General features: G+C 48.6%; 2 protein-coding genes across 19 annotated transcripts in view; one reads left to right on the forward strand and one right to left on the reverse strand.

Moving 5' to 3' along the window:
* Positions 1–788: 788 nt before the first annotated feature.
* On the forward strand, positions 789–21,603 carry LOC118174709 (acyl-CoA dehydrogenase family member 11-like). 6 transcript variants are annotated; one of them, XM_035340223.1, is made up of 15 exons: positions 789–1,216; positions 4,676–4,908; positions 5,546–5,645; positions 6,620–6,737; positions 7,592–7,734; positions 7,837–7,986; positions 8,508–8,602; positions 8,869–8,968; positions 10,458–10,598; positions 11,563–11,655; positions 12,065–12,172; positions 17,159–17,330; positions 17,565–17,631; positions 17,917–18,050; positions 21,303–21,603. In XM_035340223.1, exons 1-14 carry the CDS (start codon positions 917–919, stop codon positions 18,038–18,040), a joined length of 1,944 nt encoding a protein of 647 aa, XP_035196114.1. In that variant the 5' UTR covers positions 789–916; the 3' UTR covers positions 18,041–18,050; positions 21,303–21,603. The 6 variants fall into 6 exon arrangements, with proteins under 6 accessions (XP_035196114.1, XP_035196117.1, XP_035196116.1 ...); XM_035340226.1 differs by having other exon boundaries at positions 21,306–21,603; XM_035340225.1 differs by lacking the exon at positions 21,303–21,603 and adding an exon at positions 19,816–19,960.
* A 1,465-nt stretch (positions 21,604–23,068) lies between these two features.
* Positions 23,069–27,185, reverse strand: part of MTMR3 (myotubularin related protein 3) — a 79,256-nt gene continuing 75,139 nt past the window's right edge. For all 13 annotated transcript variants that reach the window (XM_035340208.1, XM_035340212.1, XM_035340219.1 and 10 more), the window contains one exon: positions 23,069–25,609. In XM_035340208.1, coding sequence (XP_035196099.1) covers positions 25,438–25,609 — 172 coding nt within the window. In that variant the 3' untranslated portion in view covers positions 23,069–25,437. The remainder of the gene's footprint in view (positions 25,610–27,185) is intronic.

Below are 27,185 nucleotides of genomic sequence, written 5' to 3' on the forward strand. Positions count from 1 at the left end.
AACCAAGACATCTGTTTGGCTTTGTGGGTCTGGATAAAGGTGAAAGGTGACTGGTTTTGCTTCACTAACACACTCTCCAGCTGGTCTAAGTTCATGCTAGGGCTGGGACATGTCCCTGGGTTTCACCCCATGCTCAAGTCTCCAACATTTATGCTTGTAACAGCACTTTGCTATCATGCAGGTTTAAAATCATGGTACTGCTTTTAATATCAGCATATCAGTCAAAATTAGGTGCATGATTTATATTACTCAAAGACAAAAGACATTCTTAGAACACTCAGGTACTTCCCCAGGGAAAGGGAAACATTTAATACCATCCTGACTCAAATTTATGACATCAGAGACTTCGTAAGAAGCAGATTCTTTTTGGAGCTAGTGTCACAACCCAGGACTCCAGACAAGGAAGATGAATTTCCCTTTCTAACCAACACCTCATTTACAGAATAACCTGCCTAAACCTTTTCTTCCTGCTTCCAGGCATTCTGTCACTCTTCAGAAAAGGAAATGTAATTTTTCATTCTGATCTCTACCAGATTACAATTTCCAAATTCATTATCCCAAGCAATTCAGTGGCGATGCTGGTGGGAGCAGCCCCACTTAGGTCCCCTGACTCTTGAAACATCAAAAACTGGAGCTGGTGATGATGATCTGCCCGGCTGGTAGGGGAGGCTGCAGTGTTTTCTGAGTACCTGTATTTTTCCAGGCTGTTTTCTGATCTCTTTCCAAAGACCTTTTCCCTAGTTCAGTCAACAACAGCTGCTAAACAGCTCCTCCCCGAGGGAGGAGAAAAGACATAACTAATTTACAAGAATAACTTAACAATGTTAAAACAAAACAGGACTGGTGCTAGTGCCAGCCTAGGAAGGGTCTGAAGGTGACAGCTGTCGGAGTGACACGCTGAAGGCTTTGCACAACCATGTTTGCCTGTCGCTTGCCTTTGTGGAGATCCAGTGCTACCTGCAAGCCGTGGCAGTTGGGTCTCTCTCTGCGTCACGGCTGGGAGAGGTGCCAAGCCTGGAGCTGTAGAGGATTCAGCACAACAGCAGAGCAGGGGCAACAGGTCAACATGCAGCAGAACCAGGTATTAGAAGATCTGGAAATGCCTGTTGCAAGAAGAGAAACTGAGAACCTCTTCCAAGAGCGGCCCGAGACGGGGAACCAATATCTGGAAGATGCTTTGCTTCGGAGTTACCTGAAGGCACACCTTCCTCCCAAGGTCTGACGTGCATGTTTGTGTTTCTGTGTGTGTACACACTACAGTTCTGGCTAGGTGACTGCTTAAGACTACGAACTGAACATTTCTCGGAGCCCTTTCGTGCCTTCATTTTGTTTAACTGAGGGGAATTTACCAACATTCTATACAACTTGTTTTATGTGAATCAGTGCAGGGGTGAAAAATACTCCCAGGACATAAACAGAAATAGAAAGAGCCTAGTGGACTCCTGTGACTGGCCTGGGTGTTGCAAGGAGTGTTGTTAGATTGTCAGTGTGTGCATTTGTTACCTGGTCACCCAGCATAAAAAAAAAAAAAAAAAAAAAAAAAAAAAAAAAAAAAATCAGAGAAAGGGAAAAACTGAGGTGCTTCCAAATTCTGCTGTTCTCTTCCACTTCTCTCTCACTAGGGAAGAGGTTTTTTTTTGAGGAACTTCCTTGCCAAAAGAATGAGGCTGTTGTCAGCTGAATGCAGAAGGGGATGGAAAGGCCCTTGGGGGGTTGTTTATTCTCAGCAACAGTCACTGGCTTTTCTGAGTTGGTTTTCAGAGTGATGGCTCTGTGCAGAGCTGCAGGGGTGCAGAGAGGTAGAGCAAGACCCCACGCTGTGGGTTTCTATTCTGTGAGCTTCGGGCCTGCAGGAAGCCCGGGGGCTCATTGCATCGGCTCCTCTCTGCCCTCACCCCCAGGACTGCAACTGCTTCTCACTCGTCAAGGACCAGATCTCACGGAGCTGTGTGGCCTCTCGCTGTGAAGCAGTACCTGTAAAGCCACCGTGTGAGTAACGGAGGCAGATCCTGGCTGTCAGTGATGCTCTTGGTCTCCAGGTCTGTGAGGCGTTGCAGTCTTGGGGTGATAAGTGTGTGATGGCAGCACTGGGAGCTTGCTTTTGTCACGGCCATCATGGGAGAAAGGAGTGAGGCCTCCCTACGCACCACTGTGGCCTTCTTGCTAAAAGAGAAGGTGAGGGAAAGGACGATACCTTTGGGCAACCACAAAGATCTTGCTCCTCATCTGCACCTTTGCAAGAAGCACGATTCAGATCTTCTGAAGAATTAAAAAGGCCAGAGCTGCTCTCCACTCTTTCCCCTAAGAGACACAGTGGCTGCAAAATCTACCAGAAAATGATCAGAATCTCCCTTACGTTTCTGCGCATGGTCCCAGCGGGGCAGTGTTGCCTCACTGCTAAAAGGGAGAGCCGAGTCTCTGCACTCTGCCTGAAGCAGCACCAGCTTGTGCACAGCCTGAGAGGCTGCTCTCCATACGAGCACCCTCCTGTCCAGGGGAGCAGCAGCAGCTGCAGCTCTGTGTGTCGCGCCGAAGCAGACACCACAGTGCAGGTTGATTCCTGGTGTACTATTCACCTGTGCTCAGCAGCGAACACAAAAATTTCCCTGGAACGGAACAAAAGGTTTCTTTGTTTGAAGGTGATTTCAGGAGAACACAGAAGAAAGCATCCACTTTTTTTTTTCTGAGCACAGTGGTGGAGATATCTATCGGTCTTTGATCCCTCTGTAAATAAGTCCTGTAATATAGAGGATCGTATGTTTGCACTCTTAGTGTGTTTTCACTATATTCATCCCTGGCACACCAAAGCAGTGGTTAGGGTGAGTGAGACCACCAGCAGATGCTGCAAATTAGTGGTGTCAGCCTTGAACCTCACGGTTTACAGCTGCCTCCCCAGTATCCTGTCGTGTGGTTTTGGAGTGCCCCAGCTGCGGTGTGTTACATGCAGCAGTCACCAGTGCAGGAACTCTGATTTTGTTCTCTTACCTTGGAAATAAACACATTCACTTGGGCAACACAGTGGTTTATAAGTGTGGTCAGGGCAAGAGCTTGCAACTAGGCACTTTTTTTTTTTTTTTTGGTTTTGTTTCTTTTTTAGAAAATGTGGATATGGAGGTAAAGAGACTGTTGTAGTGAGCTCACTGTAGCATGCTGACTAAGAGACCTGTTTGGAAAACTACTACTCTTCTGCCCACAAAAAAAATGCCAGCTAAAGAGTTCAAAGGTTCCTGTGCTTCAGGGATTAGTGAAATCTGTGTACCTTGGATGCTTAGGTTATGCTTGTAAAACAGCCTTCAAGTTGTTGTTAAGATATGATAAGCCTTGGAGGCATATGCCCATCCCAGGTGAGCCTAGAACAGGAGTGCCGCATAAGCTCTACCAGTTTGACAGGGCTCATGCAGGCTTTTGGCTCATGTTGTGGTTTCCGAGGCTGAGTATTTCAGCATTCACCTGAAAGAATACTGCCTGGTCCGAGGACGGAGACTTCCAGAGCACCGACTGGACAGCGTGTGCTGGATCCTCATTACATGCGTTGAAAGGCAGAGCGATGAAAGAATCAATCATATGGGATGGAGTTTAATGAAAAGTCAATGCAGAGGGGAAGCAGGGTTTGTATTTCATCAGCAGTACATTAATGTGTTTTATAATTGCACCATTTGGGCAGAGCAGCTATGGCATTCACCTCCGCAACTGCTATATCGGGGAGGAAATGAGCATCTCTTGTGGTTTCAGAGAACAGCAAAAAATATTCCTCTGTTCAAAGTTAATCTTGATCGGGTGCTCCTGTGACACCCTGTAACAGTCTTGGACGTATTTTTGCTAACCAGAGTCCAACAGTGCTAGGGGCTGGGTCTACTTGGCCTAGTTTTAACCAGCTGTAAGTCAGGCTATTTACATCTAGGCAAGTTCATTGAGTTTTGGCCACAGACAGTGAAGAGGAGCAAGCACCTGCAGGAGATCCTTGTCACCTTAAAATAAGGATCTAAGGCTTGGAATGAATCACTTCTCTGCAGGTGCTGGTTTCTCTCCATTAACTATGGACAGACTACTCTGTCCAAGTCAGCCAAGCCTGGCTGAAATGAGGGCAGATGAATCCTCACCTAGAGATGTGCAAGAAGCTGCCTGCAGAGTGACAATTTAAATCTAGACACACCCTGTGTGTGAGGCTGAAGCTCAAAGGATTGAGCTATCCCTCCTTTTCCAACCTGGTAAGGAGTTAACTACTGAGCCCAGCAGACGTTTTCCTGTAGAGATGAAGGCTTCCTGTTTTTGGCACCTTTTCCCCTAGCACTCTCATCCAGCAGTAAATCACAGAGTGATTTACTGAGGTCGGAAGGGACCTCTGGAGATCAGCTCATCCAGTCCCCTTGTTCATGTGCATCTGTGTGATTCTCAGCCCTGATACAAAAGCTCTTCTGTCTTGTGTAAAATCCAGAGATGTTGCCAGAAGTAACTTGAAAAAATGATTTTGAAAAAAAAAAATGTGACAGCTGAGCACAGCTGTGCCAGCAGAAGCTAAGAGACAAGCTGTCCTGCTGCATTACAGAGTACAATGAGCCAAGTGGCAAGAGATCATTAGCACCCAGAACAATATGGCCAGTCCTTTGCCTTTCTGATTAGGACCGAGGCTCCTTTCCTTCCAGGTGAGTGCCTAAAGGCTCTTGTTGCTTCACAGGTACTGGAGGAGGTGAGTCAGGACCTGGAGAGGTTTGGAAACCGTCTGCTAACCGAGGTGAAACCTCTGGGATGGGAATGCGAGTTGAATCCCCCTGTGTTTCGGCAGTACGATGCCTGGGGGCAGCGGGTGGATCACATCATCACCTGCTCGGCCTGGAAGAGGATGAAAGAGATTTCAGCAGAAGAGGGGCTGATTGCTGAGGCCTATGAGAGAAGATATTCCAACTGGAGGTAACTGGGGGAGAATGGGAGCAACTTGGTGCCTTGCTGGTTATTCTTTGCAGAGTGTATTCAGCATCTGGTGGGACTGAATTTCTTGTTGTATAATGGGTAACAGATGATGCACGGACAAAAGCACACCTACTGCTGTACTGAACAGCAGTGTCTGTCCACTGTAATGTTCCACATCAGCAATGATAAGCTGTAACTAATGGCCTACAGTTGATCATAATATTCTTTGATGCCACTTTCCTGATTCTGGGGCCTGGCACTTCCCTGCGCTGCTCCAGCTTTATATGCAGTAGTTGTAACAAAGCCAAGGGTCTGGAATTGTACTTGCAATTTAATTGTATTCTGGTCTCTGGAGATAGACCCAGATTTCTTATTTTTAAAAAAGTACCCTTAATGTGCACCAGATGGCAAGCGATGCCTTCCATCCAGCCCCACGCTGGCAGTCCCTCTGGGACTGAGAAACTTCTGCTCCACTTCTGTCTTCCTCTCTGAAACAGTTTCTGCCCTCTTAGAAATGAACAGGCTGATTCTAACCCATCTGGGCTGTATTTTTCCCCTCCTTTCCTAGTCAAGATGTTTTATCCTCCTGCTGCCGAACTGCCACAAAACCTGTCTGTTTTCGCTCTTTCTTTCCTAGCCGTGTGCACCAGGCTGTCAAACTGTACTTGTTTTCAACCACCTCTGGAGGTTTCAACTGCCCGCTGGCCATGACTGATGGAGCAGCCAAAGTCATTGAGGTACGAGCTCAGCTGGTCTCTGAGGACACACACAGCCCACGTCCTGGCAGCGCTGGCTAAAGCCAGGAGCACTGGCCGAGGATCTAGGAGAGCTGATCTGCCATCTGGCTCTGGACATGGCCCTTCCTTGCTCTGTGACTCAGCTCTGTCTCCCACTGCCTGGCTTTCTCCTTTCTCTGCAAAGTCTGTGCACCCAGACTGGTTTTTATATTTACATACAACACTGTGCACAGTGAGCCCTTTACTGCACATGAAACCTGTAGCACTGCAGGCAATTGGAAAGGTGTCTTATTGTTCCATACCTTTTTTTTTATTATTAACTACAAGGAACTGCAAGCCTTGCTTTCCTGTCCCCTCTGTGAAGCAGCTGTTAAACATATTGGGCCAGATCCATACCTGGTGTAAATTAACCAACCTTGCAAGGCTTCCCCATCTGAAGATTTGGCTCTGCGTTTTACTGACCCTTTGCACTATGTAACTGGCTATGTAGGGTGCAGAGAAAAGCTAGGCCTTGTGTAGCTAGCTCTGGGCATTCCAATTCAATAAAAAGAAAAAAACACAAAGCAGTTACCTTTTCCTGCAGCTCTGTGGGTGCTGGTGACATCCAGTGTACGCAACTGTATGCCTGTACCTTGGCATTGTGCTGTTTTGAAAGCTGTGGGTCCAGCTGCAGAAGCTCAGGGGCAGTAGGGCTGCTCAGCGTTGCCCTTTGTAGCACAAGCCTGCACCTTCTGCTCACACAGTGTTCCAGCAGCCTCGTACAAGCCAGGAGGTTTCACAGACTGTTGGCAGTACCCGCAGATGCATGGCAGCACAGTGCAGGACGTTCGGTGTCCCACTCTCCTGCTTGTGTACCATCCATTCTGAGCCTTGCAGGGATACTTGTAGGAGACACCAGTGTTAGTTAAGGCAACTGTCTAATTTCATCCGCTTTGGTATGACCTTCTTCATTTCTTTTGCCTCTCCCAAAACAGTCACTAGGTATTCCTGCATCACTGAAAAATGCTTTTGACCATCTAACATCCCGTGACCCCAAGAAGTTCTGGACCTCTGGACAGTGGATGACCGAGCGCAGGGGAGGCTCTGACGTTGGTACGTGTACTGAGTGGGAAGCAACTGCAGCAGCAGCTGGCATGTTAGTGAGAACTGAGAAAGTGAAGGGTGTAGGGAGCTTTCAAAGCCAGGTGGCTGGTTTACGAATCTTCAGCAGAAGTCATCTAAATCATCTGCATAGCTGTGTCCTTTACCAACAAAACGTCCAGCTTCTGTCCACTGATGTACACAGCACATGGCATGCAGGTACAGAGATTTGATCCTTGCTCAGATAACACACTGACATCCAGCTGTATAATCTAAACCTTGGGCAAGGCAATCAGGCCCATCCCAGCTGGGACTGATCTTCAGCTTTGGTCCTTGGCAAATGATAGGAATAGCACAATGGGCTAGGAAACCTCAGAACTCCATTGCAGACAGAAATGTGGAAAGGGAGTCACCTGCATGGGATGAAACTGCAGTTGGTTTCCTGGTGGGAGAAGTGAAAGAGTCAACTGTGGAGGGAACGCTGCAGAGATGAGCATCATTGTAGGATTCATGATTCCTTGGCACCCTTTGTTGTTCTTGGCTATGGTAGCTCCTAAAGAAATTGAGGCGTTGGATTGTAAACCACAGTGCATTCTGCTTACAAAACGCTGCCCTTACCATTGTTAGCCTGGAGCAATTGCTGGAAAGGCTTGCAGCTAAACAGGGCATATTTCCATATTTCCTTTCTAGTATTTAACTCTAGCTGCATTTCTTAACCACTGTCAGTGAAAGAGATTAGCAGCTAATCCATATTTCATCCGGATAGCAAGAGGTGACTTAAAAAGAGCTGCTGCTTAAACTGACAATCAGCATCGATTGATACAGAAGTTCCTATAAAGCCAAGATCTTCTGTTCCTTTCTTGCAGCTAATGGCACGGAAACAGTGGCCAGAAAGCAGCCAGATGGCACATATCGTCTGTATGGTTTTAAATGGTTTACATCAGCTGCTGATTCTGATGTGACATTAACCCTGGCCAGGATAGCAGATGCTGAAGGACATGTAAAACAGGTCTGTTCTGCGGTGGAATGCGCTGAAGGAGCAGGGGAACTTTTTACTTTCCTTTTTAAATTGTGACATAGTCCTCCTTGTGTGCCTTTTTAATGGCCCCAGGGTTCCAGTGGCCTGTCGCTGTTCTTCCTGAAGGTTCGAGATGAAGACAAGAAGCTGAACAATATCCGAGTGCAAAGGCTGAAAGACAAGTTGGGCACGCGGCAGATGGCAACAGCAGAGCTATGGCTGGATGGAGCTGAAGCAGAGCTGGTGTGTAAGGCAACATTTCCCCCTCCTCTTGGGGCTGGGCAGGCTTGGCATGGCAGACTGCTCATGGGGGTGTGCAGCTGAAGAATTTCCTCTCATCCATGTCTGTAACTGGCTGCTTGTTCCACAGAACCCTTCCCCAACAGGGCCCCGTATGGAACAGAGCTCAGGAGAAGGGGAAAAAGTAATTCTAAGTTGGTCATTTCCCTAATCCAGCTGCACTGACCCAGCTGAGGGGCAGTTCTGTGTGGCATGCAGGTGGGAACAAGCAGCCAGTGACCAGAACTGATTGTGTTGATGCAGTCTCCAAAGGCACCTCTCCAATCATGCCACAGACTTGGCTAAAATAAGACAGCTGTTTTTTAACGCAAGCAGATCTTTCTGGTGCTGGAGAACAGAGAGAGGTGAAGTGGCCGTCCTGTACCTGTCTGCCTGCTGACACGAGTGTCCCTAAGATAGACATGCTTCAGCTTCCCAGGCTGTGCCACAGGCTGACATTGACCTTTGTTCCTCCATGGTTTCAGATCTCTGCAGAAGGTCGTGGAGTGGCCTCCATCTCCAACATGCTGAACATATCTCGGATCCACAACGTCATTGGTGCGGTAGCTTCCATGAGAAGGTGAAGGCAGCCTGGACCTGGCTCCCAGGGCTGGAGGAGCAGCGTGTCAGGATAAGGGGAGATTGCCGTGCTTAGCACTGCAGTCGCTTGTCACGTCGTGCCTTTGTGGGCACGGGGCAGGGAGCCAGCAGTGCTAGGTCACCTGTGGGTGACCTAGGCTGGTGTGCTGCAGCCGAGCAGGGTTCACCCAGTGGGGATGGCCATAAGGGGAGGCTTAGAAGGAAGGCTGCTGGTCTAACTCCTTTCCTTGGCTGCGTTCTCTCTAGGATGATCAGTCTGAGCAGGGAGTACGCCCTTAAGCGGGTTGTCTTCGGGAAGCTCCTCAAAGACCATCCCCTCCACATGCAGACAATAGCCCGGATGGAGGTAAGGCTTCCAGGAGCTGAGCTGATTCTGCTGGTCAGGAGAGAGGGCAGGGATCCTCAGCCGCTTATGGGCACAGCCAGCCTGCCTCTGTGCGCAAGTCAAATGTAGCAGGCTCTTCCAGCAAGGGAATTGTCGTAGTCTAGTGGGATTGGATCTGATTTTGGACCTGAGTTCTCTGCTGGACTCCAGGTTATCCTAAATTACGATTGCCTGGGAGCTGTTCTGACAGGAGTGCTAAAGTTCATGCATGCATCCACTATGTCACGGCCTCTAAATTTAGTCGTTTGCATCAGACCACAAGCATGACACCACAGTCTCCTGAACTGCAGTTATCAGACTGTTTTCCAAGGCTGGTGCACACTCATCCAACTCTCCTGGTAGCTCTTGCAGCAGGAGATAGGCTATTCTCAGTGGGCTTGATGAATTCCTGGGGGGGATCCATGAACTTTCAGTTCTGGGACAAATTTGTCTCCATGGTATACTGCACAGTGCTGACCACAAGACACTGAGCCTGAATACAGCATCTAGACATAAATACCATCTAAAGAAATAATGGCTAGACAATGGAAGAGTGAGCAGTATGAATTGGCATTCTGGCTCTGGGCTTTGAGAGGAATTTCACGGCCTCAGCTCTCTGCAGAATGTCTCAGCTTTGCCTCAACACTGAGCCATAGCAGCCCACTAAACCCACAGGACATGGGTGGCTTCCTCCCACTACCAAAACTTCAAAAAGAAGGCACACAGTTCTCCTCCTCTCATCCATCCAGGCACTATTTCTTCTTTTAACTGGTGTAACGCGGATTCTTATCCTTGGGCTACAATAGGTTCATGCAAATATTTAAACGAGCATTTAAAACTCCTCTTGCAGGGTGGGGGAATAGGGAAAGTGGTGTCACCCCAGGAAGTGTCAAGCATAACTTCAAGCTCCAGCATCTCGTAGCCTGTGGCAGTCCATGGGCAGAACTCTACCTCTGAAAGAAAGGCAAAATCCATTGTAGTCCATCATTACACACAGAGGCTACAAAGTTCATAGCTCAGTGCTGTCCAAATTGCGACTTGTCAGGGAAGCAAGAGGCTCAGCAAGAAATCTGTCAAAGACCTTGCAGATCTGGTGCTTGGAGGCTGACCATCAGATGTGCAGTCTCACGTCCTTTATCCTTGAAAAGAATGGATTTATGATCTGGATACCTGAGAGGAGCTTTGATAAGGCTCCCATTAGGCTTAATGAAATGGCATTGTCTCTTTTCTCATAGTAGATTGCAGTGTACAAGAGAGGCAGCTCCAGATTGCTTCTCATATTTCATGCCTTGTGCCTTGCTGATCTGTGGTCTTTGTCTCTGAAGCTGTGGTTTTGTACGGGGGGTTGCATTTTGCTCAGGTTCAAGCACTGTGCATCCCTTCCAGATAGTCTCATGGCACCTCAGCAAATCAGGCTGGAATCACAGTTCAAGACCCATGCCAATGAAGCTCCCCACTTCTCCGCATGCAGGTGCAGACACGAGGGGCTTTTCTTCTGCTCATGGAGATCGCTCGGCTGCTTGGACTTGCAGAAACCAACATGGCGAGTGAGCAAGACCAGCTTCTCTTGAGACTGCTTGTACCCGTCGCCAAACTATACACTGGGAAGCAGGTATGGAGCAACCAGTTTGATTAGCCCTGAGTGGGGCTGCTGGCACGTTAGCAGCCATGGAGCTGGAAAGAGGCAGAATTAGCACAGCCAACGAGAAGGGCAGCGATAGCATGGGGTACAGGCAGAGACCTCTATCTGCAGGGCCTGCAGCATGATAGCTACCCCGCAATTACTGCTCTGTGCTGACGCTGGACTTTGTAAGAGGGGGACTCATCCCTCAGCTCTCAGGAAGGACTCAGCATGCCAGCTTGCCAGCTGCCTGGCAAGCAAGGCACAGATCAGTCCTCTGGTGTCAGCAGATAGAGCAGACGCTCCGTGAAGTACGCCACGCGCCACAGAGGAATGCTGCTGAGGCTTTAGGAGAAACTCCCTGTGCTCCAAGACTAAGGTGGGACACTGAGCCACAGGAAACATCTTTCTCCTAGTTAAGAATAAATAGAAGAGAGGTAGCAGTGCTAACAGTATCAGCCTTAACTTCAGGGGTCTGTCCCCCTCCTAATGCCCCCAGCTTAAATACAAAGAAACTTACACACAATTGGCAAGGAGATAGTAAGACTCTCCTGAAACAGAGACACTTTCTTCTATGTACCAAGAAAACCACAGGTCTATCCTTACCTAGAGACAGTGAGACAGATTCTCCCTGGATCTTCTCCCTGGGTCTGACTGCTCCTGTAAGTCCCCACTCAGTGCTGATCACTCTTTACTCCCCAGGCTGTGCCTCCCTTCATGTAACGAGCACCTGAGAGGTGTTCCTGCCCATGGCAGGGGGATGGAGTTGGGCAATCTTTAAGGACCCTTCCAACCCAAACCATTCTGTGATTCTATGAATGAGCAACCTGCTTCAGCAAGGCAGTGGGATCCAGTCAGTCCCCTCCCAGCAGGAACTGCTGTGTGATGTAGGAGGTTTCCAGCCACTCCTTCCCTTTGTGCAACATGTATTATATCAACTCTCCGCATTTTGCAGGCTTCTGCCACTGTTATTGAGGCAATGGAGTGTTTTGGAGGACAAGGTTACATGGAGGATACAGGCTTGCCCGTCATAGTTCGTGATACTCTGGTAAGAAAGCAGCAGAAAAAGCTCGTTGTCCCCTGCATAGTCCCCTGCATAGTCCCTCATGGTTGCCTCCTAAAGACACGCTCAAAGGAAAACACACTCTTCCCCAGCCTCACTGCGGGTGTTGCAGCTCTTTCTAGCTGCCTTCCTGCTGAGCCCCGTCAGCACCAGGGAGGGGACACGATCTGTTCCTGGTGCTGGGGATTGTTTCCTGGTTCAGTAATGTAGCCAGGCCCCTCGCTCTCATCACCAGTGCTTCTTCCCACTTGTGGTGAAGCAAGAAATCTTTGGAGGTTTCCTTGATAATCCCTTAACTCTGCCCCAGATCTTCATTGGCTCATGTTCCCCCTTATTTACTGCAGTTGCTCCAAAAGGCTCCTTCTTGCTCTTACACGGTCTCTCCTACCACCAGGTGCTGTCTATATGGGAGGGAACAACAAATATCCTGTCACTTGATGTCCTAAGATCCCTCACCAAGAGTCAAGGACGGGTGATAGCTGTGTTCTTCTCCACAGTGCAGGTGAGCCCTTGTCAAAGCACAAGTAAGCCTGATTTGTCCGAGTCTTATTTGGTGTTAGTGCTCCTGGCTGAGACTGGTGGAGAATATGACCAAATTCAAAGCTTTAGACAAGTGTTCAGAAGGTGTTTTGCAATTCTGCTCTTTAAATAGTGCTTACAAAAGCAGGATGCAGGCAGTGTTTGTTTGGGGATCCTTGTGTGCTGGGGAAAAAAAAAGGCAGGTAATTTTATTTCTATAGTAAAGAGATTTGCATTGTCAGTGTTCTTCATGACAGGTACCAATCTAAGTGTCTTTTTAATGTGATAGAGTCAAAATAATGTAGCTTTTTTTTGTTTGTTTTTCTTTAACTGCAAAACCACCACAAGACTACTGAATATTAAACTTTCACTAGGGCTACCTACTGCAGCATGACTTTCTATTCTTATTCCCACTGAAAAGAAGGAAAGAGCCAAAGGAATTCCTTTGCTGCCTCTTCAGCTTTGCAGTTCTCTGTCTTTACCTACAGGCTGCTCTTTTAAAGGTGCCCAGATAACAGGCAGTCATGGAGCGTTCAAAGAAGCTCAGAATTTCCTGAAGGTAAATGAGCATCATCTGGCTTGTTACATCCCATAAGGGGCCACAGGAATGAGGCTGGAAGGCATGATCACCATATCAGAGGGTGTTCCCTCAGGAATTAGATTTTTAATGGAGATAGAGCAATTCAGAACTGTATGAGCACAGGTACAGTGAGGGAATCATGAGCTGCTGGATTTCACTCCATGTAGCCTTCACTTTCTCATATTCTCCCCATGAGAAGTGAGAGGTCTGGGCCGCTTCACTCCCTTCAGCATTGACAATTTTTTTTTCCTTAATAAGTAGATTTTATAAAACAAAACAAATATAAAACTCCTGTTGGGGTCTCTGGTGTATCCAGCAGATTATCCTATCCTATCCATCCATCAGATCCTTCAAAAACACACTAACAAGAGCCTGACCCCTTCTCTCCAGTGGCTGCAGCTGGCAACTTGTGTTACATTTCACACCCACAGCTTAGCTGTATTCTGCACAGACCACCTCTCTGACCTCCAGAGATGTCCTCTCACCATCCTCTCACGCAACTTTTGTTACAGGAAAAGTACCTCAAGCAATTTGACTACCAAACCTGAAAGCCAAATCTGCTCATAAGCAGGACTAATGAGCGTACCCACTAATTAAAAAGCCAACTGGTCCAGCTGTTGGTAAAAAGCAGTTTAATCTGACACTGAAAGTAATGGAGTAGAGAAGGGAAGGAGGGGGTGGTAGGCTCTAAAAATAACTTGGAAAGAAGACGGCCTTCTCAGGCTTCTGCTTACACTGACTTAAACCAATTCCCCACTAAGGTGCCATACTGCAGTCCTAGTGCACCAGCTGAGAGGGTCCTTAACTGGATAAGCAGAGAAGCACTAAAGAACTCAGCAACATGATTCAGAGCAAGTAACTGCACAGCAGTAACACCAAGTATTGAGACTTATTAATTAGCAAGCTCATCATTGCTCTGGTGCTCCAACAAGTCACACTATGTATGAGACCACGGGGTGGAGAAGTGAGCACTGACTAAAGTTCCTCAAATACCATTAATGCCGCTGCATTTTCTGTTCATGTCACCCTTGGGCTGCCTCCACTTCCACGGAGCGTGGCAACAGAGTGACCTGAAGTGGCTGGGGCTCAGAGAGCCGTGCGATGCCCTGGTTCTGGATGTGGTAGATCATATGTGGCAAACGTAACCTGGGCACATCAGAAACCTTCCCCCTCGCCATCAGCAGCCAGGCACTGGAGGCACCAGCTGGGAGGTATTTCTGCATGGTGCCTCTGCAGCATCAGGCAGCACCATGCTGAGCCACACCAGAATCAGGATATCATTCTCAGGTGATAAACGACCTCATTTTGAGCTCCAGGTGTCCAAATTCTTCTGGTCTCTGGGAGTCTGGCTTGTTTTGAAACATCCTTCCCATACCCATCTAGTGAGGAAATCATTTAGCCCTTCATAAAGGGACTTTTACTGTTCCAATCCATTTTCTTTTTATTGATGCACACAAACCTCAGTACAATTCCTTTTATGTTTGTCCCTCAAGGTTCTCAGTTTGCAGAATTTGTGCCCAGTGACAGAGGCTTCTTTGGAGAAAGTGGCATTAGTACTTAGTACAGCGTAGCTGTTCTCTGAAGGAATCCAATGTTGTAATTACCTACAGGAAAAGGGAAGAGCAGAGTCCTTTTTCATTTTTGCACAGCGTAATTATGAGAATCTGAATTTTTAGGGTAAGCTTGTTACAAACCACCCTGCCCAGAGGAAATTGGTCTGCAAGGTCTCAGGGTGTTTCAGGTGGATACTGCGTGGGGGGAGTCATTTTATGTTATCCTAAGATTTTATTAGCTGGAATTTGAGCCAGAGCATTGGCTGTACTCTAGAATTCTATTACAGTCTGAGAAGTGACGCTAAAATAGCACTGGGGAATTCTTTGATTATTGCATTTTAATAATTTTAGATTAAATTTGGTCACATCACAGTTCATTCTGAATTGCCAGTCCTGCAGGCATCTTGCAGAGCTCAGAATTAACTGCCTGATGCATCAGCAATGACTGCGTGGGGCTGAAACTCTATCTGTAAATCGGACATGCAATCTGAGTCACGTGGTAGTGTTTTTGGGTCCTTTTCAGACCATAACCACAATTTTAGCACAGCAGGAAATAAATGTAGGTTATTAAAGTGAGACTACATATTTGCTCAAAACAATGATATGAGACTTGTGCTTCTAGCCCCGTTTTGGATGTTCTCCCTGCTGCTGTGTCTTTAAGCATTGGTGATTATTCTCCAAGTAAAACCTGTTCTGACCATCTTGCTTGGTAGTGAGAGCAAAGAAACGAGGGGCAGCTTAAACATTCCTCAGCGATAACCCGAAGGAGCCAGACATATTGGCACTCTGAAGTTCTTTCTCTCTGCTGGCTGCAGTCAGGAAAGAACCGTAGAAGCACACGGGGGCTGCGTGCCCGTGCCTCCCCTCAGCTATGCCCTACAGGCGCTGCAGCAGATCAACACGCAGGAGAGCAAGACAGAATTTGCTTCTGCCTCAGACATCAGCCCTGAAGCAGCTCTCTGTCTAGTCTCTCACTCTCAAAGGCAGCGGAGGATGTGCAAAAACCCAGCTCAATCTTTCAGAAGATTCAGTGCTTTTGGTTAGGAGAAAAAAGAGTGATCTGAAAAAAAAAAAAGTGTGAATTACTGGAGAGCAAAGAGAATGCGATGTGTTGTTGTTGTTTGGTTGTTGTTTTTTTTTTTTTCTTCTAAGGTTAAAACGATGCTTTATATTCCTGGTCCACGCTGCCAGGTCTTTAAACCTCACAAACCAAGCAGTGTAGGATGTAGCTGTTTGTACACCCTGGCCGCTAGCACGCGGCTGCTGGTGGAAGCACGTATGTGGTTGCTGTGCTTTGCCTGTGTGATGTTGGCTTCCACCCAAGCTGCTGGGAAGATGTTTATGCCTTTGGGGTCTTTGATCCTTGCTGGCAACAAGCTCCGAGCTGCTTTTAAAACATCTTATTAGCATTCTGTGGGTTTGGAGGGTTCTTTGGACTTTATCTTGGCATCGGACCCAACCGCTTTACTGATGATGTTTTTGTATTCGTGCAGCATATGCTGTGAGTATTTGTGTGCCGCTTTGCCTGGAGCACAGAATAGCAACTATTGAGGACTGTGTTTTTCTTGTATTAATAGTCAGAAAATACAGGGCAATGGTTGGGCAGAAGGTGTCACACACAGCCGTGTTACAGAAAGCAAAGCTGGGTGCAGCTTGTGTGGGCAGAGTCCTACGGTGCAAATAAGCTGTACCTTCACGTCCTCGCAAGGGGAGCTGCACATTCACTTAAGTACTAAAAAATCAGAAATTAGTTCTGTGCTGCAGCTCCTTACAGGCTCATAAACAGCCTACAAATGAGACTAACTAACACAAAGCACCCCCTTAGCACCTGCTCCTTAGATACGCAGGCAGTCCTGCTCCAGGTGAACCTTCAGCCTTCCTGCAGCAAGACACCTGAACGCTGTGGAGGTGCCAGGGCAGCACAGCCGGCTGCGGGGCTGAGCTCACCAGGACGCCGGTGCTGCCCGCAGGCGGGTGCCTGCCCCACCAAACACTCGTGGCCCTGAGAGGTGCAGGGGCCGGAGGTTTATGGCCGCTGCGTGGGTGTGAGCTGGCTGCTTTTCAGCCTGCGTGGCTTCAGCGAGACCGGGCTTTCACCCAAGGCTGGCAGCCCCAAGCCCAAGGCACGCTCTTTTTTGGGCTCATGAGGGCTCAGCACTGCTACACGGGAAACAGGTTTAGGGCTAGCCTCTGCTGGACACATCCAGGCAGCCGTGGGCATGTCTTGTGAAAGAACGACTGTTTTAGATTCTCTCGGCAGACACTCACGTGTGCTTTCACAAGGTACGTGGGATGCTGGGGAAACAGCAGCTTAGCCCAGCCACAGGAGGGTGGTGCTGGGTCCGCCAGAAGGGAGCCAGACTGGTTCACAGACAGGACTTGCAGGGAAAAGCTCCTTTTAATCTGGATTTTCCTGTCTGGACACGGCTCTAGCATCTTAGTGGGAGTGAAAATATAAAAAGAGGAGAGGTCACACATAATTTACCCAATAATACCCACCTGATAATAGCCCACACATTAATAACCTGATACAGGTGTGCAATTAGAAGTGGGGATGTCAGCTGGTCCCCACATGCAGCTGGAAGGCTGGAATGGCTGGGCCTGGCTCGGAGGAACTCTCCATTCTCAGGGCAAGGCTCTGAGCTTCCTTTTGGCAGCATCCCCTTTCCTGCCGAGCGGGGCTCTGGCCACTCCACCTATGGCAGTGTGAGCTGCAGCCACCTCAATTTAAGCCTTTTATTAGTATCCCACTGGGCGTGCTTGGGGTTTCACCAGCCTCGTTTCCTTGCAGAAGGGAAATATGCTGTAATTTTTCCTGTGATTGTTTTCTTTGCAGAAAAAACTTGAGCTGGCTTCGAGCACTGCAAAACTGGAACCTGCTGTGAAGCAGATGCAGGATGCCATCAGCCGCCTCACCCAGTTCATTCAAGGAGCTGGTTCAAAGGAGGCAGTGACCATGGAGCTGGCTGCAAGAGACTTCTCTTACTCCCTAGCAAGGATCTATGCAGGTAGTGGGAAAGACAGAAATGATGAATTTCAGACCGGGAAAGGGCTGGGAATCGGTCCTAGAGTGTTGTGGCTTCACACACTCAGAGTTTTAAAGAAAGCTCGGTCCCCACCTTTCGAATGGAGGCAGCTCAGCCTGACAAGTGCTGCTGAGCAGTAACCACCACCCTCCTTCCATGAGCCTTTGCTGCTTCAGCTGGAGCCCAGGATTACTTACATCTCACATTGTTCCACAGGAGCTCTTTTAATTGAACATGCATCTCGGCCCGACGCTTCCGCTGCAGATGTCTCTGCTGCTCGAAGGTAAGCAAAAACCTCCCCTATCCCAAACCATTCCAGACCATTTCTTGTGCATTGCTCTGCCTCTCTGAGCGACCTGAACGTCTGCCATGGTGAGATCCAACCTCCATCTCCTGGATGGAGACAAACAGCATGCTGGCTGGTTACCAGCAACGGTGCTGCTTTTCCCTGCCATGGGCAATCTCCATAGTACAGCGATGGGAAGGATCCAAACTGGGAAGGCCTCAAGTTGAGACCAGCATCGTCTGTTTAACGGGGCTCAGATAACTGTTTGCATTCTCTGTTCAGGTGGTGCAACCAGGAACTGTGCCCTGTGGCCACGGAGTTCAAGAACAGCAGCTACGACGCTGAGGAATCGCTCATGGACAGCTCTCTGGTGTACGGCAGCCCCCCCAGCACCAGCAGGCTGTGACTCAGCACAGGTAACTGGAAAGCCATGCCAGCCTTGCCACTGCAAAGTGCAGGGGGCATTCGGGGCAGGCTGAACTGGCCGTGGTGAACTGATGGATACAGACATTTCCATCTTCAGAGTGGCAGCGGCTGGGTCTACACCTGAGTGTTTGGTCCAGGGGCGCAGCTTTGAAATAAATTCCTGTAGCGCCCCCGCTTGCCGCGCTTTGGCTGGGTTTGCCAAGCTGTTTTACCACATGCAAACTGTGTTCCTTTGGGAAGGAAGTTGAAAGCTCTGTTCTGGCACTGAGCACACTCCAACCCCCAGCTGAAACAGCAGGTTGGCTGCGATCCCAAAGCAGACACCTCAGCCAGCCACAAATTACAGGTATGGTGAGGATATTCCACCCAGGGGCCAGACCAAATCCTTGTGAACTAAACCCACAACCGCACCCTCTGCTCCAGGCTGAAATCCACTGCTTTTGCACTGAATTACTTGCTAATGTGGATGCAACCAGTGAAATTCAGTCGGAGATGCTGAAATGTTCTTACCGTGTTTTAGACAAATACTGTGTGATCAAATCATTATCAAATGCAGATCATGCCTTGAAGCAGCAGCTCTTCAAGTACTAACTGGTCTTCTTTTTAAAGACAAGCAACCAAAATCAAAGTGAAAAATATTTGCAGCTGATTAAATACAGAAAGCCACCATTTTTTTTTCTTGTTCACTATCTTGCTTTCCAGTACTCTGCTCTTCCACCCCAGCACCTGCCAGGGATGGTGTTTCTGCCAGGGCAGCCCCTGCTGCCCACCTTGGTGGCGCAGACGTGGCTCCACGTGCAGCAGATGGTATCTCCCATCATACAAATGACTTAGTGGGAAGTCGTTTCCATTCTCCTAATCTCACCTCGCTAAGGCTATTGTTAAGCGAGCTGGTCATTGATTAGTCCAGCTTGTGCTTTGATTTTTCCCTTTACATTGTACTTTGTCCCAAGCAAGCTTTGCTTTACTTTAAAATAACCTGATGTAGTGGCTTTACCTTCATGGGTAATGCTGGGCACCTCATCCCTGCTAACTCCGCTCCACTGCCCGACGGTGGGCAAGAGAGACGTTCTTGCTCGCATTTCAAACGCACAGTACGGTAATTTGGTGTTTGCAGCTTCATAAGCAGTCAGCATCAACACCAACGCTGCAGTGCAAAACCGCTCTACAAACATCCTGGGGAGGAGATCATTTCAATTACATCATTTAAATTATATCAACAGTGCACAAGTTGGTACCAAAATTAAAGAAAAAAACACTTTTGACCTCTAGAAAGCTTATTCATTTCCTATGTGTATGTCATACTGATGCTGCAATTTACTGACATAAATTCTGACGTAAGTTTTAGACTGAAATCCAGTAATGCTCCACCAAAGCAAACATCTGGATGTATTGACTGCATGCTTCTCTTCATGCTCAGCACGTCAGTCTGCCTGTGGGGGGTATTGCCCTGATGACTAAAAGTTTAATCAGAAAGTTGATAATAACAGAAGAGAAACAATGGGAAAGACAATGGGAAAACGTAGCTGCAAAGCGCCACCAGCAGCCAGGGTACCGAGTGGGAAGAGAGCGGAAGGGAGCTGATTGCTGAGCACAAGTTACCAACGTTCTGCAGAAGCCAAAGCCCAGAGATGCAGAGGACCCAAGGCCACCTCCGGGGAGCACGGGCAGAGAGGTCCTGGGGAGCAGTCGCAGGGCAGAGGTCTGTGGGGGACGGGGAAGGAGCGCCCGGGGGCTGCGTCTGTCCCCGCACGGGGCCAAGCGCAGCGCTGAGCCACGGGAGCTTCCCTCGAGTCACACAGGTGACAGCCAGACCAGCACCAAAGGGCTTCTCACTACATCGCTCCTCCGCGTCTGCTTTGTGTGTACCTAGGTGAATAAATAATACTTGGGCTGGGAACATCTCCTCCATTACCGCCGCTGTTTGGTGTCCAAGAAGGAAGCCTCGCTTGTGCTGTGGAAGAACTAGAACGGGAACAACACGTGGCTCTAAGCTGCACGAAGGCCTCAGATGCATGTAGGGAGGGCAGAAAGGGCTGAGAACGTGATGAGTTAGCACCAAATAATACAACAGACAAAAGCCACCATGTTTAACCAGCACTAGAATCGCTCACGGAGCTGCTGGAAAATCATCAGGATCCTCCCTTCTCCTTAAGGGCCGTCCCCACAGTACTGGGCCTTGGCAGGCAGTGACATCTTCTGCGCTTGCTGCCAGTCAGGGATTTCACATCCACCTCTTCCCATGGATTTCAGGTATTTATTTGAACACTGGAAATCACTTTTTTCCTAATACGTGAGCTATAATTTGCCTAGGAATAAACCCCACGTAGTGGGAGCCCTGCAAGTGCGCCAATACAGAAAACACCAGGGACTGTCAAATTGCCACCGTGTAGGAAATGACAAATTTATTAAGATCTAAATATTCACTCTGAGGCTACAGCAGAATAAATGCTGTTACAAACAAATAAGCACTAGGGTCTAACACTTTGTGCTGCTGCTAAACAGCTCTCTGCTCTCATAGGCTTGCCTGTTTTAAAACATTTAATGTTCTTGAAGTTATTAATCAAGACTTCAGGTGTCATTTTAATACAAATTCCACCAAAAAAAAGTACAGTCAAATGCATCACCTGTTGCCACTGCAAGGTAAAAATCATTTCATAACAACTGTGGGAAATCAGCTTAAAAAACGTTTGTTAAATAGTAAGATAAAACTTTAGCAGCATTTAAAAAAAATTGGAAGTTGAAGAGTACGGCAGTCTTCGATCCCGAAATGCAACAATCTGAGCTCCAATGCCTGTGGTACGTGTGTAAAATGAAGAGATGGGAATCTGTTATCCCTCTGCCTGAGAGATGGCATTTCCTTATGGTGTGGGGTCAGCAAGAGATAAAGGTTTGTACAGAGGTGGCTCTGTTTAAAGGCTCCATTTCTGGTTCTGCATCCTGCTCTAGCGCTGGCGGATTCCCTGTTTAACAAAGAACGGAGTTGAATTGTAATAACAATAAAAATAATTTAAAATATTGCAAACCAGAAACTTCACACGCCCTGGCTGCAGCACCCTGTAAGGGCACGGGATGGCCCGCGGGAGCATCGCCCGCGTGTCCTTTACAGAAACCTCCCCCAGGAGCAACTGCGGCTCCTCGCAGCGAACGCACCCGTCTGCGGGCGCCGCACGAGCAGGAGCTGCATTTGCTCACGTTCCTTGTTCCACTCGGAGCCTAAATCGCTGGTTTTGCTTTTGAGGCACAAAAGGTAGCTCCGTGTAATTCTCTAGCAATTCCCACACGATGCCAAGCCACGGAACCTGGCTGCGGGCAGCTCTGAAGCTGCCATAAAACCTCTCGGGCCCCTGCACGTGAGCGAGCCCAGAGCACCGGCCTCCGCTCGGCAGCATCTGAGCCACGTCTCTGCGTCTCCTTCCAGCACAGCCCAGCTTGACGCCGTCTCGTAACCGCCTCTGGACCCCATTTCCTTGAGCTGAGTAATTCAGGACCTACTAGAGGGACAATTACAGAACCACCACAAATATCCGGACACCCCTCTGCTCTGCTTTCCCTTTGGGCTTTTGGGCTGTTTAAGAGCTGTTACAAAGGGAAAAGGAGAGGATGTTCGTTAGGAAGAATCGATCGCTGGAAACGCCGCTTGGGTGCTCCCCTAGCAGAGCTGCCAGGCCTTCTGGCTTCACGACGTGGCAGGTAAAAGTCCTCCAGCTCCCTCCGGCTCCCGTGCAGGGCTCACGGGGTTTGCTCCGCGTTTCCCTAAGGGGGAACATCGGAGAAGCGCCGTGTCCAGGGCTGAGTAGTGGCACGCACACAGCCTGCAGCCGCTGTGCTGGAGGAATGAGTTACTGAAAAAGCACTCAGAAGGAACTCAAGTATGAAAGGAGCTACATGGAATCAAATTCTGGTGTGTAATTAAAAGGCTGCTGCTCCTTTGCATGTTCTTAATAGTGCAAAACATTCCAGATACCTTTTTTTCTCTTAATTCTTGAAGTTGAAAATACTACCACCAGCTGGGATCACAGCTCTGCCCAGAATCTGCAGTTTTATTTGATTAAATAAATACCTTCAGATTATAAAGCAATTGTGCACATCTTGTGACTAGAACAGGCCTGCCCCAAAATAGCTCTCAGTTGCTCAAGAAGCTCTTCAGTCTCCCTGAGAATTCAGGACAAATCCTCTCCCTCGACTTAAAATATGTAAGAAGCGGCGAGGATGAGCTCATGTGATGGAAGTGCCTGCAGCCACGCTGCTGCGACAGCCCAACAGCCCTAGGAAAACGAGAACCTTCGTGCAAGAGACTTTGGCAGGACACACAGCACCTGGGTTTCTCACCTTCTGGGAAAAGATTAAAAGATGTTAAACCTGAGTGAGTTTGGCTCGTTCCCCAAGAGCTACAGCTCCACCAGCCAGCATCGCGAATAAGGCAGGAAGTGTGCAAACGAGAACGAAGCTCTGCTCCCCCCCGTGCCACCACTGCAGCGAGTGCTGCTGCTTGCTCAGCGCGTAAGGGAAAGGGAAGGGGAAAGGGGAAGGAAAAGGAAAAGCTTCCTCTGCCAAATGCCACTAAAAACAGGGTGAGCTCCCTGGCGACCTGGGCCACTCCTACATTTGGGCCGGCGCCACTGGATCACACTCAGAAACGTGATGGTCTGCGAAGGGGAAGAAGAAAAACGAGGTACCGAGGGGCAGAACTCTTACACGGTTCTCCAGCCTCTGAGAAAACCGTGCTGGTTGTGCAGAGAGCACCTGACGGTACGCCTGGTTGGTGACCTCTCCCCCCTCGCTGGGACTCCTGGTGCACCAGGAAAACCAAGCTGGGTAATTTTTCTTCCAAGCTTAGGAGCAGCAGTTTGCTGTTCCTTGCGAAGACACAATGGAAAGGAAAGCAAGGGGAGGCTGCTGCAGCCTCCTTGTTCAAAGGCCTTGGTGTTTCTGCTGAACCTCACATGTATCTCCTATGAAGGACAGGAAAGAAAAATAAAAAACTAGAAAGTGTGTTAGCAAATGCTCCCATGCAAAATTCTAAACTTTATTCACTTTTATTTATATATTTAACAATTCTAAAGTATTTACTTCTCGCTTTGACAAAAATGAAAAATATAGGAGCACTTTACTCTCTTTAGGAGAGAAGGGTTATATACACAGCTATGGAGAGATACTGGTTCCTCCTTTACATACAAAGAAAAATAATATTAATAAAAAAGTGCTTCATCGATCAAAAAAAGACTAAGAGCTGCAAGCATTTATTCACACTGTACATCACAGACCCCAGAAACCCGTATCATAACCTCTTGGCACCTGTCATTAGGAACTGCAGAACCTTAGACTTATTTTTGACTGTCTATTTGCACCACAAAACCACACAATGTTAGTGTGCAGAACTACTCCACGTCCCCTGCATCACACCTCCAAGTGCCCACCTCGGACGAAAAGCCAGAGACGGGAGCTGCACGTCACCTCGCTCCCGCTCCAGCTCCCTCTGCTTTACACGCCTAGAGTCCTCTTCCAGATTTACTGCACTGCTTCAGGAGCAAGTTCTTAGAGACACGACTCGACCGCAGAGCCCGGCTCTTTCTCTGCTTTTCCCACCCGATGGTTTGCAAACCATTTCAAAACGCGTACCGGGGAGACGCTGTTACCTGACCCCCTTCCCCTAAGGACACGGGCGGCTGTGCTAAGCCTCCGAGACATTCATTATCTTGTGAGTCTTCAGCTCAAACTGCAGCAGCGTTAACAATCCTCGCAGAGGGTGTGGGAAGTTCAATCGCCAAACACTACATACCTTGTCACTTCTTCCCCATCAGATCTAATAAATATTCCCAGATGGTTTTCTCCGTGTGATCCTCGCTTTGGACTACGTGATTGTGACACTGCAGGGAAGGGATGCACTCCTGTCCCAAGACTTGTTAGATTTTTTTTTGACCTTTTATATCTCAAACTCTCAAATACTCCAGCAGGATTGTTGTGTTCTTGCGCGTATCACAAGAGAAGTCCTAACTTAGTCTAGGCAATGCACTGTGAAGCAGGGTATTTCCATACGCGTTTCTTCCTTGCCAAACTGCACGAAGCAGGCTCTATCGAAGGGGAACAGGGGCTGAGTACCTAACGCTCGTTTAAAAACATATATTCAAGAGATTCACACTTTAATGAGGTGACTTTAAAAGCGACTCGGATTGGGACAGAAGGAAGAAGGGGAATCCATGATGTGTTTTAGGTCTTTATGTAATCCTCAGGCAGGTTTTTTCCTATCTGGAGTATATTGGATACAGACTGAAAAAGGAGGAGACATCCCAGGAGTATGACAAGCACCAGTGCACTCACGGACTGAGCTCAGCGAAAATACCAGCGTGTCACAGTTGTTCTCTCGTTGTTGTGGATAGTCTCGTTAAAGTGCGGGCCTAAACAAGAGCCTGGCAGACTGCTTGTACGAACCAGGACAAGTGCACTGCTCCAGAAGTAGCTTTGCGTTGAGTAAACCAACCTACAGATGGGACAAGGATAGAAGTCGAAGGTCTTCCACTTTCCCACTGGGTTTAAATAACGAATTGCATTTACAGACCTTCAGCTAGAGGCGCCAGTGTAAAACCAAGCTCGGCTTGGCAGCCTGGTCAATCCCCTTCTCACCTCTCACAAACTCGCGCGCACTTTCCATAGCCAATGTCGTGCAGGTGTTTCCACTCAGAGCCACAGCCAGGGGGCTGATGGCGATAAAACAAGTCGATTGTGTGTGTGAGCACAGAGCCGCTGAGTGTGGAAACCTGTGACCGATCCCCCCTTCACGCAGTGAGGATAACTAAGCCCACTCTAAGAACAGAGAGGGAGAGTGCTCTCTTGGGAAAGAGATTCCCATTTCTTCTAGCAGCAACGAGTTCCCAAACAGCAGTTTCTTGTTTGGAAGTAACAGGAGTGATTGAAAGCACTAGCACTGACGCTACAGGTATGCACTTTGCACACTGGCTGGGCTGGTTCCCCTCTTCTCCTTTCCTCCATAAAATCGTCTGTCTGCAACACAGTTCAGCAGTGGGGCAGTTAAATACACAAGGGAAATCTGGTTCCGGTGCCAGCCCCCTTCCCACTTCCACAATCTTCCAGCAAACAAGCAAACATATATATATTATTATATATATACACACACACGGCGCGTACACGCACACACATACACACAAATAGGACAGAAAGGAAAGGGGGGATAGCTGGAAAAGGAGATTCCCACAATCCAGCGGTACGTCCTCGAGGTCTGTCCCGCCGAGCAGTGTTCCACGCCCCAGCCTCCAAAGTGCACGGCTCCCTCCTCCTCCCAGCCTCAGCCCACCGAGAATGTGCGTGTCTGTTCGGGGAAGAGTCACGGCTGCTTCCCGCTGCTTCTAGGCTGGAACTTTAATTAGACGTGGCAGTGATGGGTTTGTCCAGTTCAAGATCAAGGCTGGAACTGCTTGGGTGCAAGCTGCTGTAGCATGATTTGCAGACTCTGCTGGGTTCAAAGAGCTGTTGACTTGGAACTGGCACCTTCTGGTTACAGCAACTGGAGCAGAACACATTTCCACAATTCCTTGCGTCAGGAACAGAGGAGAAACAGAAAAGAAAAAATTAGAAGCAGTTTAATGAAATTACCCAAGTTCTAAAAATATACCGTTCATGGGTGCGATGGGGTCAGCCCTGGAGGCTGCAGTCGGTACCCTCTAAGTACCGAATGCAAAGACTTCCCTCCCTCCAGAGCCTTAAGGTAGGGCCAGCACAAAGGAACACAAGGCAAGCTACGGTAGAGAATTCCCGCTCATTTACCATCTCTGCAGTGACTGCTCTTTTGCACAGTATCGTCCTGCACCAAACTGGAGGGAACTCCAGGAAACGGGGCTAAGCTATCTCCCAGGGCCTGCAGAACTCGGAGCTGCTCAGTGCTGTCCCCGCTACCTTGTGGGCACGCGGGTAAAAGAGGGGGACAGCAAACAAAGAGCCTTCCTCCGCAAGGATGTGGGGGGTGCGGTGTTCTGGCCCCTGCTCACATCACTGATCCAGCCTGGCGTTAAAGACATACTGGATACTGCAGTCCTGGCAGGAGGCAAGTCTCTGCTCCTTTACTCTTCTAAAAGCGCGTGCTGGTCAGTACCAGCACAGACACATTTTCTTCCGTTTCTTTCAAGTGCACTGCTGGAAGGTTTAAGCATGGAACAGATGAAAAAAATAAAACCAGGGTTGGTTGGTGCAGTCGTCCCGCTGCCCCGACTGCGCAGTTCCTTTTGAGGTGCTCCCAGCAGTCCCCCACCTCTGCGTAAAGGAAACGGAGTCAACAAGGATCATGCAAAGCCACGGGGCGAGCAGCCAGGCACGTCATGCTCGGGGACAGTCACGCCGCGGGAGGGTGAGCGGTCTCATTCTTGTCAGGTGTCAGCTGGTGGAGGCACGCGAGCGCATGCACCTCACAGGAGGCGGGGAGAAGACTGAAGTCTCGAAAATAATTAGGTTCTTTTTGCAGCCCCCCTCCAAACCTGCTGCTGATCAAGCTAGCCCGAGGAGCACTGCGGCGCCCTATCCTCCAACCTCATCAGTTCTTGTAAGGAGCTCGGAACAGCACCCCAGGGACCTAAGTGTGCAAGTTTACCTCCAAGCCTGATGCCCTTGTCATTAACTCTTTGGCATCAGGATTTTCTGCCATTATTTGTGCTGGAAAAGATTTGTTGCTGCCAAGAGACAGACACAAAATTCTGCCCACACCCAGCAGGCTTTGATTAATCTTTCATTGCCAAGAGACAAAATTCCCGGGTGCTGGTCAATGACAGGGAAAGAGGCAGCAGAGAAATCCCATTTCTCACTTCAATGGGCTAATTTTCTCAGCTCCACACAGCAGCTCCTGGTCTCAAAGCTATAACCCCAGCAGTAGGACACTCACAATGGCCAGCCTTTCTGCAGTGGTTTTGAAGTCTTCTTGAGGACCCTGTTAGAAATGACTGGCAGAAAAAACAGGAGTGGAAACAACTCCATGAGACGTTACACCCTGCGGAAAAGCATCTCTGCTGCTCTAAGAGCAATTCCCCTGCAGAAACTTACTGCAGATGGACGAGGTCAGAAAACAACCAGAGGGATTAAGCCAAATACCTGGTTGTTGTAGCTCACCAGCTTCCTACCAC

The sequence above is a fragment of the Oxyura jamaicensis genome, chromosome 15, assembly GCF_011077185.1.
Source record: "Oxyura jamaicensis isolate SHBP4307 breed ruddy duck chromosome 15, BPBGC_Ojam_1.0, whole genome shotgun sequence".
Taxonomy (NCBI): Eukaryota; Metazoa; Chordata; class Aves; order Anseriformes; family Anatidae; genus Oxyura; species Oxyura jamaicensis.

Coding starts and splice junctions, on each gene's coding strand:
- LOC118174709 (XM_035340223.1), top strand. CDS start 917: ATGTTTGCCTGTCGCTTGCCTTTGTGGAGATCCAGTGCTACCTGCAAG. Junction 7,735..7,836: donor CTGAAGGACATGTAAAACAG/GTCTGTTCTGCG, acceptor TAATGGCCCCAG/GGTTCCAGTGGCCTGTCGCT. Junction 8,969..10,457: donor AGACAATAGCCCGGATGGAG/GTAAGGCTTCCA, acceptor CTCCGCATGCAG/GTGCAGACACGAGGGGCTTT.